At 33.1% G+C, this 15,071-nt stretch overlaps 1 protein-coding gene across 6 annotated transcripts in view; it reads right to left on the bottom strand.

The window, feature by feature from the left end:
* CCDC82 (coiled-coil domain containing 82) overlaps positions 1–15,071 on the bottom strand; it is a 31,093-nt gene that overhangs the window by 13,378 nt on the left and 2,644 nt on the right. For all 6 annotated transcript variants that reach the window (XM_037163446.2, XM_053670459.1, XM_037163443.2 and 3 more), the window contains 4 exons: positions 12,811–13,552; positions 12,146–12,347; positions 2,927–3,019; positions 1,318–1,442 (listed from right to left, as the gene is read on the bottom strand). In XM_037163446.2, the coding sequence (XP_037019341.2) occupies positions 1,318–1,442; positions 2,927–3,019; positions 12,146–12,347; positions 12,811–13,539 (1,149 nt within the window). In that variant the 5' untranslated portion in view covers positions 13,540–13,552. The remainder of the gene's footprint in view (positions 1–1,317; positions 1,443–2,926; positions 3,020–12,145; positions 12,348–12,810; positions 13,553–15,071) is intronic.

Raw genomic sequence — 15,071 nt, forward strand, 5'->3', positions numbered from 1 at the left:
TAAATATGGGCTTGGCTCATTACTAGCTGTGTAACCTTATATTACTCAATTCTCTCAGTCACAGTTTCCTCATCTCCAACGTAGGAAATAATAGTGACTTCCCAATGTGGTTGACTTTGAAGACTGAATAAGATGCTTTACTTTGCATGTAAATTATTTTGCAAAACTAAATAATCAATGAATAATGCTTTTTCCTTCTATTAAAAAGTATTTATATCATGTTCTAAGAGCTATACTATCTGCTTTCTAAGTAAGTAAATATTTCCCTTTCAAATAAGTAAATATTTTCTGTATCTGAAGAAAAAACTGGAGATTAGAGAAGTTAAAAACACCCACAGTCGAAAAGTCAAAAAGATACCCTAAACTTAAGCCATCCTCCCAATTCAAGTCTTCTAACTCTTTTTGTAATCCTATAACTGGCCTTTAACTGAAACCATCTGTGGCTAATTTATCATTAGGTAATTTAATGCTGAACAGGCCTTGGGTGAAGCCAAATCTCCTGACATAAACGAGGCAGAGTAGTTAATGATTTAAGTGCCAGAGGGATGTTAGGGAACTTGAACTTCACTTATCTTGACATTTTTTCTCTTGCTAATAATCATTAGAAGATAGAATGTTAGCAGTGGAGAGAAAAAAGAAACCTTAAAAATCATATAGTGCACTCTCTACTATTAGAGCTCATAAAAAAGAAATCCAGAGAATAATATGGAATCCAATAAATCTTATAAATTAAAAAGATACTTTACACAAATTGGTACAAAATCTTAAGGTGGAAAAAGATGTTAAAGACAACCAAGAATTTATTTTCCAAATTGTGTTATGGAAATCTGTTATCCTAGGAGGTGATGAGTACTTCATGAAGAGGAGCCTCATAGTAAAACACAAATTTGGGAATATTACATTCTGTATGGCCCTCCTGAAGATTTACAGTATAAATTCACACACTAATTGTCCTTGAAAAGTTCTCCAGTTAAGTTAAACTCAAGGTTTCTCAAACTTCCCTAACTTTTCTGAAACAACAATGCGCATCCTGTGAGACAATCTTCTCATTTTAAGACATGGGCTAAATAAACCCTTTAGATGTACTAAAGTTATTCTTCATTTGGAAGTACTTAATTATTGGATAGCGATAGTAAGTGTGAATGATTAAAACAATAATAGCCTTTAGAAGTGGTAAGAAACAATGAGCTTATTATTTAAAAAGAAAAATGCCAATAATTTAGGAGATTATTAAGCCTAACTGAACACTGTAATCCTGACAGGTCTCCCACTCCCTCTATGTCCCCCAGAGATTACAACATAAAAAAAACTGTATACCTTATACTGCTCTTTCCAACGACTTCTAGAGGATAAGCTCTCTAGACGAGGCTGAATAAAGCGGTCATCCAAATAATGAAGAGATGTCAACATGTCTTGTGCATATGATTTTTGCCTGGTGCCATCTGTTCAGGAGAGCGACAAAAAAGAAATCTCAATCACTTTGCTCTCATGAAATATTTAAATAACTGAATGCTTAAGGATTTCTTTCCATAGCTTTAGGTTGGTTGGCTAGAAGCACTTTAAATTAAAATAAATTTTTAATGACGTAAAAATAAATCATTCCATCGGAGCATTAGGGAGAAGAGCGAGCCATACAGGCCTTCTAATCGTTCCTTGAACACATCAAACTGACTCTTTCCTAAGGATCTTTGCACTTGCTGTGGCCTGTGCTAGGTCTACAAATTACTTCCTCTCTCACTTCAGGCTTCTGTTCAAGTGACCTCTTGAGACACTGTCTATGACCAATCTAACACTGACTTTCTTTGTCACTTTTGATCTCCTTATCCTACTTTTTTTTTCAAGAACTAATCAGTGGTTGAAATCATATTGTTATATATTTGTTTACCCATTCTCTGTCTCTCCCATTAGACTCTAGGCAACAGGAAAGTCAAGAATCTCATGTCATGGTCATTACCATATGCCCAGCACTCAAAAGATCCCTGGCCCTTAGTGGGCACTCATCAAATATTTGTTCAATGAGCTGTGAATGAAATCTTATTTTGGCACTCAGGTTGATATTCAACACAAGGTACTGAGAGTCTTTATTAAGTGTCAGATACTGTGCTAGATGCAAGAGATAAGTATATATAAGGTATGTTTCTTCCCATACTCTTGGAAGGGAGGAAGGCAAAAATACATTTTCAATATACATATGAAAAGTGTATTCTCATCAGTACCACCATACTCAGGATAATGATAGTTCAAATGAGAGAGTAACAAATGTTACTTGAGTGGGTCATTGATAGATTTTTTTTAATCCTCATGTGAGGATTTTTTAAAATTGATTTTAAAGAGACAGGAAGGGAGAGAGAGAGAAACATGGATATGAAAAAAAAACACTGACTGACCGCCTCCTGTATGCACCCAGCTGGGCATCAGACCTGTAACATTCTAGTACGCAGGACGACACTCCAACCAAGCCACCTTGCCAGGGCTCATAGATAGCTTTAATACTCAAAATGACTTTACAGTTACCTGGAAAATCTAGGGTAGAAAGAGATCATATTCTACGGAGAAACAGTATGAGCAAAGGCACAAAAGCTTAAAACAGGATAACTTTTGGTGAAATTCAAGGAGCTTAGAGAGGCTGGGTTAACACCTGAGTGTTGACTCTGCTGCTGTTAGAAGAGTATGTGTCCTACATTTTCAAATTCACTGTAAGCTCTCTAAAGACAGGGGACTATCCCATATTTCTTTTGTACTTTCCACATTTCACAAATAATAAACATCAAAAAGTTTTTACAGTAGATGGGCTTTTGGTGCAGTTGATTCTTGAGGGAATAACAACTGGAGGGTCCTAAGAATGGGTCTCCTTGTTTTTGTTATATACTATGTATGGTTGTTTAAAATTGGGAAAAAAATTGTTACATTCACGTGATTAACTTACCATACAACGTTTCCAGAAATGACTCATCTAAAGCATTGATCAGAAGAGCCTTCACGACTCTTTCAAAGTGAGTATAGTGGTCACTAAAAGAATCTGAAATTAATTTGAAATAAATATTAGAATCTAGTAGATAAAAAAACTGAATATAATACATTCATTTCTCCAAAGCTAAGAAATTAATACTATAAATACAAGTATTGCTTAATAATTCTGATTTTATAGCTGCCTCAGTAACTTCTCTAGTCATTGAACAAATCTCCATGTTTCAGACTTACTGGCTTCTAATCCAAAGTTCCTAGTCATTATTTCAAATAATCTTCCCTTTTCAAATTTATTTAGGAAAAATTAAGAGATATGCTGTAAAAACAAGTCAAAATCGTTCCCTGGTTATCTAAGGTTAGTTATCAACTTGACAATTAGAAAGACCAAGAGGAAAAAAGTCTACAGGTGAATTGTTCAAAACATACACCAAACTTCTGTTTCCTCTAAAGCATGTTACATTCCACATTGTCCGTCTAATTGCTACACTAGCTAGAATCCCAATGACTATAAAAATTCCATTTCCCTTTCTGCTGTCCCATATTTAGAATTTTCCACATCAATTTAGAAAGTTTACATCTACTATGCTTTCTCATACCAAATATATGTCTACTTTCCCACTAACCCAATCTGGTCCACGAAATCATCTGTTTGACGAGTTAGGTAATAATAAGAGAGACTGTCTCTACTATTTTCCATTGATCTTGGATAAACATTTACTATGGCTGTGGAAATGTTCTCAAACACAACCCCTTCCTTGACCCAAAAAGTCATACTAGAACATCTGCTCTGTTCTGGGCATCTATAAAGACATATTAAAAGTAGTGTGAGTATTTCAGGAAAAGTGGAAGATGCTTGGTAAGGAATTAAAGGAAAAGAACACCCATCATGAGTGAATCTGAGATTTGCTTTCAGTTGAAATAAAACAAAGATTGAGATTTAACATGGAGAAACATTTAAACTTATACTTTAGTTACTAAAAGGGCTGTATAGCTCCCTTTTTAGAATTTAGGGGAATTTTTTACTATAATCTTCTTCAGGAAACACCTATTGGAAGTATTAAAGTAAACAAAATAAAGCAGTAGTGAAACAAGATGAGAATAGTAGATAATTTGCACCTATACCTAACTGAAAATTACAAAAGAATTGATCATAGCTAATTATGAATATATTTTAAAAATTACTAGAATTGGAAAATGAAATACTTCAAAAATTCAACTTTGACTACACTATTATCAAACTCTGTATAAAATATTATAGTGCTAGTAGATAATTTGTGACTGTTAAAATGCACTTAAACTTTAATACTTCTTAAATTTAAGGAAAACCTGTTTGGGGAATATTGATATGCTGAGGAAAAAAGCAAATCAATTTCTTGTGCACCTAAGTTTAACTATCAAATTAATTGAAATAGAATTTTTACCTCACTAAGTTTTTGTCAGTTTTAGATGGTTACCCACTATGGAGTTTGGGAACTGCTGCTGTATTTCAAAGACCCTGAAAGTATCTCCTTAGGACTGGGATTTAAAAAGCAGATCAGAACCACCTGGAGTTTTTTCCTAATCACATAATCCCTCTCCTGCCAATGTGTACCATAATCACCTTCAAAAAAGTCAGCAAGTAAGCCTCGATTTCATTGTACTTGAGTGGATGGGTAGATGGTAAAATTATGCTCCTGGCATCTCAAATTTTTAAAAGATGTATTGAGCCAGGCATTGTTTTATGCACTTACATACACTGCTTTAATCCTCACAACAAGCCTACTAGGTACTCTCATGACCCTCAGTTTATTTTTAGTTGAGGAATCGGCAACAGAGAGGATGTAAAACTTCCCTGAGATCACACAGCTCATGTACTAAGGTTGGAAACCAGGCCCTTTGACTCTTGATTTCATGCTACTACCCTCTAGAGGTAGATTATTCTTCGGCATGGGATGTGATATCATTATAATTCGGAACATGAAATTTTAGACTTGGATGGAAAACTGGAGAAAATAAAATTCAAATATCTCAGCTTAAAATTAAGAAAAATGACATAATGATGATAACTTACCCAAGGTCACACAACTAGATAGAGACAGAATCAGGATTAGGGATCAGACCTTCTCCAGAATTTTATTCAGTGCTTCAATTCCTCTATTAGCTAGAGTTCTGTGGAATATCCTAGGAATATTGTTTACAACTTTCCTCCAGGGTTACAAAATTATTACAGGACACAGGAGAAAACCAACAACATTTGTGTTTGTGCGTAAGTTGATTTTTCCGAAGCAGTTAATCAGCTTTCCCACACCTAGTCATTGGATAGTCCAGTCACTCTGTTTCAATCCCATGCATCCTTTATCATGCATTAATTTCACATATATTCTAAGATTTTGCTTCAGCACCATTTTCCCACCGATCTGGCTACCATTATCACGTCAGTACTACGCTGCTTTACTTACTGCAGGTTTTTTTTTTTTAGATTTTATTTATCTTTAGAGGGGAAGGAAAGGAGAGAGGGAGAGAAATATCAATGTATGGTTGCCTCTCGTGTGTCCCCTGCTGGGAACTGGCCAGCAACCCAGGCATATGCCCTGACTGGGAATAGAAACTTACTGCAGTTTTGTGCTAACTTTTTATACCTGGTGAGGCTAGTCCTTTTGATTTATTCGTTATTTTCAAATTTCTTTTCCCAAATGAACTGTAGGATTGTTTTGTCAAGTTAAATCACACAATTACAGAAGAAATAACTTCTCCTACTATTTACCTTCCAGAAACATGGTATGTCACTCCTTTCCCTCATGTTTTCTATTTCACAGTATACTATTGTTCTTACAAAACTGTGCTTAAGGTTAGACCTAGAAAACTTACTGTGTTTGCTAGTGTAAGTGGAAAATTCCTTCATTACACCATCTAAATAATTGTTGATAGTATGGTCATTTTTCTGAGATCTTTTACTAATTCCAAAATACTAAGATTCTCTTAGATATGTCTGGAAAATGAGCTTCCTGGGTCATTACAGAGAGAGAAATTGTTTAAGAATTCTTAAACACTGACTCTGTTTTCTTCCCCAGACCTGAGAAGGGTGTGGTCTTGCTAGTGCTGTTTAAGAATAAATATTCTCGTAGGTGGATTTGTGGCTGTACTTTCTTCTGGAATGAAGGTGTAAGCTCAGTGTAAAAGGACAGAGGCAGAATAAGAAACTGGCTTCTTTTTCTACTCTTAACAGGTTTCACTCCGACCCCATGTAGGGGAAAAAAGGACAAGAGAAAGCCATGGAAATACATGCTGCACCTGCTTTTGCTCACAATCTATTCACATCCTTCGTCCTAACTTTATTCTTGGTTAGAGAAATCAGAAAGGTACAGCTTTCGTATATATAATCACATTATGTTCAAAGAATGTCTTTTCTCTTTCAGTAGTTATATTTTACTTTCATGTCTTGTTGTTACATTATTCAAAACACTAGAACAAAGTTAGTAAAAACATTTTGTCTTGTTCTTTATTGCAAAGAGAATATCTCCAGTGCTTTATTGTATGTATGTTGGCTATTGGTTTAAAATATTCTTTATTAAGTAAAGAACATATGCTCATATTACTATTTTTAATACTTAAAAAACTAGATATGTTTTAATACTTAAAACAAGGCACATTAAATTTTATCAAATGTCTTTTTAGAATCTGTTGAAATTATAGTACATTTTTCTTAACATTAATATTACATTAATATGGCACCTAAATGTAACTATTTTTATAGTTCTAAAAAGAATGGTTAGATTGTTTTCTTTATTCTTGTAATTAAAAAAAAATTCCTTCACATGTCTATTTGCAAATCTATTTTCATCATCTTATGAGGATGTGTACCTCTCTTTAACCTGCATAAACAGTGTGTTTGGCAACTTGCTATTTTCTTCTATCATATCTTTAGATTCTCATGTCCGTATGTCCTTCTATCCAGAAATATGGTTTCTTAGTACACTCAAATCTTTTTACGTTTCTCACTAGTTATGTATTTTTTTCTTCCTTTAAATTTCCATTTCCTCTCTATTTTCCTCCCAGGAGTTTGTGAAACAGGATCTTCATTTCTATTCCTTTATCATCTGTTCCCTCATAACTAGTTTCTCTCTTCTCTATGCATGAAGAATTTTGGTTTACCCCACATATCATTGGTCAGATTTTCTGTACTCTTAATTCTGCTTTTTACTACTTTCAATATAGATTTTATTTCTGACTTTATATCCTGGCAATTTACCTTTATCTTACCTAACTCCCTTTTGCCTCAAAGGACTCTTGCCTTAAAATTTCCTATTTCTTTTCCAAAAATCGCAAAGCAAATGTTTTATATAATGTTTCATAGCTATTCTCTTCCTCTGAGGGGCAATGTTACCTTTGCCTTTTGCAAAAGAAGTTCACTGGTACTTTTTATGTATCCTAGAGCAAGAGGAAAAGTTCTAGGATTGAACATTTAACATAAATGGATATGAGAGTGTTCTTGAGCATACTCTGTGCTGTGTTGATAGAATGATTCCCTTTGAGTGCTAAGAGGAAACTAAGTTAATGTCCACTTTAAGTCCAACTTCCAGTCTAGCAAGTATTTAGGTAGCAAGGCACTAGAGATGTCCTTTTGTATCGACCACTTCTCTCTCACTCTGAGCATATGACAGAGTACTGGAAAAATCATCTTCAGTACCCACAAATTTGAAGATTATTCCTATCTACCCGTATATTTTTAGTAAGTGAACATTATAGATTTGGAACACAACAGATCACTGCTAGTCTATCCCTCTACTTTCTATCACATCTTTTCTGGGAGTCACAGTCTCAGAATACATACGGAAGAATATAGAGGTTGGTAAGAAGGAAAAAAAGACTATGATTTTCTTCCCATACTGGAACAATGGGGGGTGAAGAACTAATCTATTTTGAGGTATCACTGATACAACAACCACCACCACAACAGGGAAAACAGTAATTTTACATCCACCACAAAACTCACTTATGCTACCTCTCAGTCATTTAGTTTTGCACATACTGACTCTGAGGTATCTGAAAGACACCTTGATAAACATGTTTAGTAAGATGATGAAAAACTGGGTCATAGGCTTTGGAGAAAACTGCATTAGAAATAAAAGTTTGGGAATTTTTGCCTATATACTGGACTGAACTTACGGGGCAGAGACTACTTGAAGTTCAAGCAAAATGAAGGTAAGAATGGAACCTTTACAAACATCAATACTTACATGATAGATGAAAAAAGAGGAAAGCAATGTTATAAAGAGAAAGACAAGAAAGAGTGGTAGCACAGAAGCTAAGAAAGAGAACTTTCTAAAAGTAAGAGTGGTCAGTGGTTAGTGGCAAAGCACATAGCAGTATCAGGTTAACATATATGAAACAAAGAGCATTTTAGCAACTAGGCAATTATCACTAACTTTAGGGAGAGCAATTTCACTGGATTGATGGGTGCAAGAGCCTGAGTACAAAGCTTTGTGGATTTATGGGGAAATCTGAACAAAAAGATTGAGACAACATGTAAGAATAGAGCCAGAAGTTAAAATTAAGGACACACAATATAATATGTATTACATTAAAAATGGATCACATCTTCCTTTAATATGGAGATGCTCAGTAGTAAAAGCAAGCATAGAGCTCCTTGGTATTAACCTAAATGAGTTGAAAATATATGTCCATGAAAAAAATCTACACACAAATGCTTATAGCAGCTTTATTCATAATTGCCTAAACTTTAGGAAAAATGTGTCTGTCAAAAGATGAATGGATAAACAAACTAATACATCCATACAATGGAACAGTATTCAGTGATACAAAAAAATAAGCTATCACTCCACATTAAGACATGGAGGAAACTTAAATGTATATTAAGTGAGAGAAGCCAATCTGAAGAGGCTATAGATTCATTTCTACAAAGCTAAAAAATTAATACTACAACTAGAACTAATGCTTAATTGTTCTGATTTTATAGCCGCCTCAGTGACTTCTCTAGTCATTGAACATATCTCTATTTTCCACATTAACTGATTTCTAATCCAAAGTTCCTAGTTGTGTTTTCAAATAATCTTCACTTTCCAAACTTTAGAGAAAACTGAGATATGCTATAAAAATAAGTCAAAATTATTCCAATTACCTAAGTTTAATTATCAACTTGACAATTAGAAAGACCAAGAGAAAAAACTTCTATAGGCTATGTGATTCCAGCTGTAAAACATTCTAATAAAGGTAAAACTATGGAAACAGTAAAAAGATCAGTGGTCGCCAGGGGTAGAGGGGAGTGAGGGAGGAATAAATAGGTAGAACAGAGGTGATTTTAAGGAGACTAAAATTATTCTGTATGATATGTTAATTGTGCATACCTGTAGTGTCACTATAGTTTGTCAAAACCCATAGGATGTACTATTCAGCCATAAAAATGAATGGAATCTTGTCATTTGTGACACATGGATAAACCTCAAGGGTACTAAGTAAAATGCAGTAAGAAAAATATGTATGATTTCACTTATTATGTAGAATCTAAAAAAATAAGTGAACAAACAAAAAAGAAACCAACTCCCAGACACAAAGAACAAATTGATAGTTGCCAGATGGAATAGAATTGTAGGGATGAGTGAAAAAGGTGAAAGGGATTAAGAAGTACAAGTTTTCAGATATAAAATAGTCACAGGGATGCAAAGTATAGCTTAGGAAATACAGTCAATAATACTGCGATAACTATGTATGGTGTCAGATGGGTACTAGATTTACTGTGATCACTTTGTAAGTTATATAATATGTGTAAGCATTATATTGTATACCTGTAACTAGTACATTATATATCAACTATAATTTAGCAATAAACTTTTTAAAATACCAAAAAAAATCCACAGAATGTACAACACAAACAGCCCTAAGATAAACTAGGAACTATAGTTAATACTGTATCCATATTGGCTCATCATGTCATATGCACCAAACTAATACAAGATGTTAATAACAGGGATGTTGTGTGTGTGTGAGGGGTTAGATAGGAACTCTATGTACTTTCCACTCAACTCAGTAAATCTAAAATGGCCCTTAAAAAAAAAAACAAAAGCAAGCACAGAGGGGTAGAATAGAGAAGAAAGTTAAGATAGTTCTTACATGCTGGACTTCCATTTTCATTAATTATTAGGAGTAGGTATGAAAGGGTATCTCTTAGCAAATGTTCTATCACATTCTAGATATTATAATCCAGGACCATGGGGTACCTCCTAATTGTATTTCTCTGACATTCAAATGTCCAGGTGGCAGATGAACCAATGCCTATTGATCTAACAGTCATTAGCTTCAATACACAGATGCCTATCATTGGCATCTCATACTGCTAAATTTCTTGAAATTTGATATATGTTTCAATCTACTATTTTATTATAAATTATGAGGTCTAAATTAAACCATCATAGAATTAGTTTTTGCCCTTGTAAAAAATCTGGAAAAAAGGCATTCTTTAAGGGAAAAAAGTATACATCCAACAGTCTGTTTCTATCAAAGCTGTAAAATATCATAAAAAAAATCTTTGAATTTATGTGTAATTATAGGGACCATAATAATACATACTTAAAGATATCCTAAATTTTCAGTCCTATTCTTTATATTTTCATTAACTACATGAAAAGACAAAAGCTTCTAATTTCCTATCACTGATAGGTTTCATGTAGTGATGCTTCAAGTCCTGATAAAACCAGTGGTTTTACAAACCAGTGGTCTGCAGTCACCTGTAAATTCCCAAGTCCATCTGTGATCTGTGAGATCAAAGTAGTAACACTGAGACAATCATTTGCTGTTTTTACTGTTGGGATTTTTACTGGTGGTGCATAAGTAACTATAGGTAAGGCAGCTGCCCTTAATATAGCAGTAGCACCAGACTACAATTACTGAAGTCATCACTGCTATGCACTCTGTAAAAAGGCTACTTTCACCTAAGAATGTCCTTGACAAAGTAGTAAAAATGATTAATTTTATTAAATCTTGAGTCTTGAGTATCCATCTTTTTAGTACTCAACGAGATGAAATGGGATATATGCATAAAGCACATAGGCTGCATACCAAAGTATGATCAATCATACTTTGAGGAAAAACTGAGTTGAAAACTGAAAAAGCCTTAATTATCATGAAACACCATGTTTACTTGAAAGAATGACTGACAAACTATGGTTATTCTGGCATTTGTCAAATATTTTCCCAAAAGAAAACAAAGGGAGCCTGTATTCAAGAATTCATGTTTTTGTTGCCAAAGACCAAAAAAAGAAAAAAAAAGAAGAAACAAACATTTTTGAGTAAAGTGTAGAATTTTGAAAAACTTTTATCGACTTCCCAACCTGAAGAATTTTCTGATGAGACTATGAACAAGTATAGTTTTAAAAATATTGTATCATGAAATATATCAATATTTGGAAGAACTGTATAACCCAGAGAAGCAGTATTTTTCAAATGACCAATGTATGACGTTACAAAATCATGCAGGGGTAAAAAGATCCATTCAACATGCATGATGGACCACTGGATTGATATGTAAGTAAGTACTAAAATTTCAATTATATTGTTTCAGATTCCATATTGCAATTAACCTTTAAGAAGCTATCACATGTCTAATTTCTGTGTTGTGGCAAAACAAAATATCCACAATTACTTTGGAAATATGTACTCTTCCCTTTTCCAGTTATGTGTGTGAAGCAAGGTTGCTTTCATCTATTTTAACATGAACATCACAACAGACTGAATGCAAAAACACAAATAAGAACCCAAATGCCTTGCCTCCTATTACTCTGGTCAATAAATATATTTATCAAAATGTAAAACAATGCCATTCTCATTTTGGGTGAAAAAATAGTTAATAAAAATGTTATTTGTTTAATGAGTTTGTTAATGTTATTTTTAAGTGAAATAATTAATAAATATATTTTAAACTTCTGTTTTGTATTTCTGCAATAGTAAATGTTGGTAGCTATAGTAACAGAAACAAAAGCTCTCTGGGGTTCTCAATAATTTTTAAAAGTATACAGGGTTCCTGAAACTACTAGACTAAGCTACTATCAGACTGACAGATTAAAGTTACCTGAAAATAAAGTCACAGTTCCTAAATGATTTAGAACATGACAGTAACAGGCTGATTTCATGCTTGACATAGTATGATTAGAACAGTCATAAAACATTTTCTTGATATTTAACTTACAAAGAGAATTTTGTTTTACTAATTTCAGTTGTGATGTAGTCAAATTTTCTCCTCGCTGACTTTCATTCTTTCCATCACCCTCCTCATCTTGTACTACAAAGCCATCCATAACGTAATTATCTCCATCTTCATCAGATTCATAATCATCCTCTTCCTCATCATCATTTTCATCACTGCTTCGGCAGGATTCCTTTTCAGAGTCCTAATTCGATTAAAACACATTCTTTCAGTAAACTGCACCTTTAAAATTGTCAGTATGGATGTGAAATTAAAAGATTAAATCTGAACCTCCCCAAAATGATCCATAAAAGTTAATTTCATATTTTGCTTAAAAATATTTTTGTCATGTTAAATGTTGACATCTGAAATCAAAAAGAAAATAATATACCTTGGTAAGTGGTATAAAGTGTTTAAAATAGACATTAAAATTATAAGTAGAAGATGCAAACAGGAAATAACATATAAAACAAAGTTTTAATTTTAAAAGAATGATGGACTGAAGCTCATGATAAAACAATGTATTAGATTCAATACTGTAATCAAACATGTTCACGAATACTTCATTAAAAATAAATTCTAGAAGTAGAGAATAGTATAGTATAGTCTCAGCAGTAAATACTTAAAACATTTTAAAACAGTAACAAAACCAATAAAATGTAACACACCTCAAAATCTCTACTACTATTGCATCTCTGACGAGATCTTTGTTTTGAGAGTTCTTTCAGTTTTTGGAGTTGTTCTCGTTTTCTTGCAGCTGATGTTTTTTCAGGTTGATTTTCTATCTCTGCCGAAGAACATTCATCTTCAACCACTCTACGTGGACGTTTAATACCTACTTTTTTAACTAGGATATCACTGTCATCACTCTCATCACTGTCCGACATCACAGAGGAGATTCGTTTTCTCTTCCCTCGCTTAATGTGTTCCTCATCTACATCCTCCTCTGTTACTTGTTCAGTGTGTTTGTTAAGATCATCGTCCTCCTGACTTGACTGCTTTTCATGATCTGGTAAGTCAATACTACTATGTTTGGTTTTGTTCTTTTCTTCATATATTGAACTGTTGCCAGTGTTAATGAGATGCTCACCATTGTTTCCTTCACTTTCAGCTTTAATTAATTTAAGTTCTCTTTCATTTTCTGGCTTCTTATTACTATCAAGTGCCTTGTTACTAGCAAGTTCTTCATCACTGTCAATACTTTCATCACTGTCAAGCTCTTCATCACTATCAAGATTTTCATCACTATCAAGATCTTCATCAGTATCAAGGTCTTCATCACTATTAAATAATTGTGAGATACTTCTTTTAGTCCGCCTCCAATCAACTCGAGATTTCTGCTCATGTTCTTGAGTTTTAGAATTTTTCCTTGTTTCATGTCTTCTGACTTGTATCATTTTCACTTAACTTCTACAAAATAAAGTTATTAGGAATATAATAATGATAACTAGATTATAACAATGAATGCATTTATGGTACAAACTGTATTTATTTGGTATAAAATGCTTCAGAAAGGTAACATCACATGAAATATCTGAGTAAAGATAGAAGAACATTTATTCAACAAATAATTTAATGAGCATCTATGAAAGCATTATGTGAATGTATATTCTAAATTATGATATGTTTTGCTGAAAGAGATACATAGAAAAATCATGGTCCTATTCTTCAGAAGACTATTATCCATATGTAGAAGTAAAACATGTATACATATGATAAGAAAAATGCAAGGGAATATTCGTTTAGTACCAAGAGAATGATAAAAGTAATTGATAAAAGTGTAAAGATGCAGAAAGATTAGAATGACCAGTGCTTCCCCAAAGATTTTATTGAACAGGTATGAGCTGATAAACTTCTAAAGGCCTGGTTATATTTGAACAAAAATAATGAAAGAAAAAAGTGATTTCAGGCAGATAAAAATGGTGAAGTCAAAACTTTGTCACTGAGAAAGAACACAATAAGTTTTGTAAATAACTGTGACCAAAACAAGTGTGAAAAAAGGCTTTATGATAGAAAAAAAGATACCAGTATAGAAAAGTAAGGTGGGATTACCAGAGTAAGCAAAGAAGAATTCTGAATAGAGATATGACATGAATCATAATATAAAGGATCAATCAACTTATATTAAGGAAATTATAAAGTAGTAATTGACATAAAAAAGACAGTGGTGCAGGTAAAAGATAACCTATCCACGAAGATTGCAGCCTCTATATAATTTAGTAAAATAGCAATGGCTTTAAACCACTCAAAGTTTAAGACATAATATAATCCAACAGGAAACTTACTAAAAATCCAATAACATAATCAGGTAAAAAACCAAAAGTTTCATAGTGAAGCAGGGTATGGTATTGGGAAAGGAAAACAAATGCTTTAAGTTTCTGAATCAGAAAAAAACAAACTCCAATAAAAGTATCACAAGCATATAGTAAAGGAACACAGAGAAAAGATAATTACAAAAACAGTATCACATATACTTCTGTGGTTGCTAAGGAAACTAGAAATATCACAATATAATGAGACTGACTTCATAATACATGTATAAGAGCTTGTACATTTAACTGAGGCCAATCTCCTTCAAAGAAATCACCTTATGAGACTGATTATTCTAATATTTCCACCATGGCACACAATATTCCTAGAGATTTGCTATAAACCATTACAGCAAAAAATATTTATAAATATATAAAAATAACCACACTTCACTTTTATCCCAAAGAGTGGTTTATATACAGACTTTATGAACTTGTCTCAGTTATAAGACACCACATAAGTAGCTTCCAGAAATTACTGTATTTTGCCATGAATAACGTGCACTTTTTGCCCAAATTTTTGAGGGAAAAACAAAGATGCACAACATACATGGGTAGAGCTAATTCTATATCTACACAAAATGTTTTCAATTATTTTATTTATGCTTATGTGTTAAAAG

This window comes from Artibeus jamaicensis, unplaced genomic scaffold, assembly GCF_021234435.1.
Source record: "Artibeus jamaicensis isolate MK-2021 breed Jamaican fruit bat unplaced genomic scaffold, CSHL_Jam_final contig_585, whole genome shotgun sequence".
NCBI lineage: Eukaryota > Metazoa > Chordata > Mammalia > Chiroptera > Phyllostomidae > Artibeus > Artibeus jamaicensis.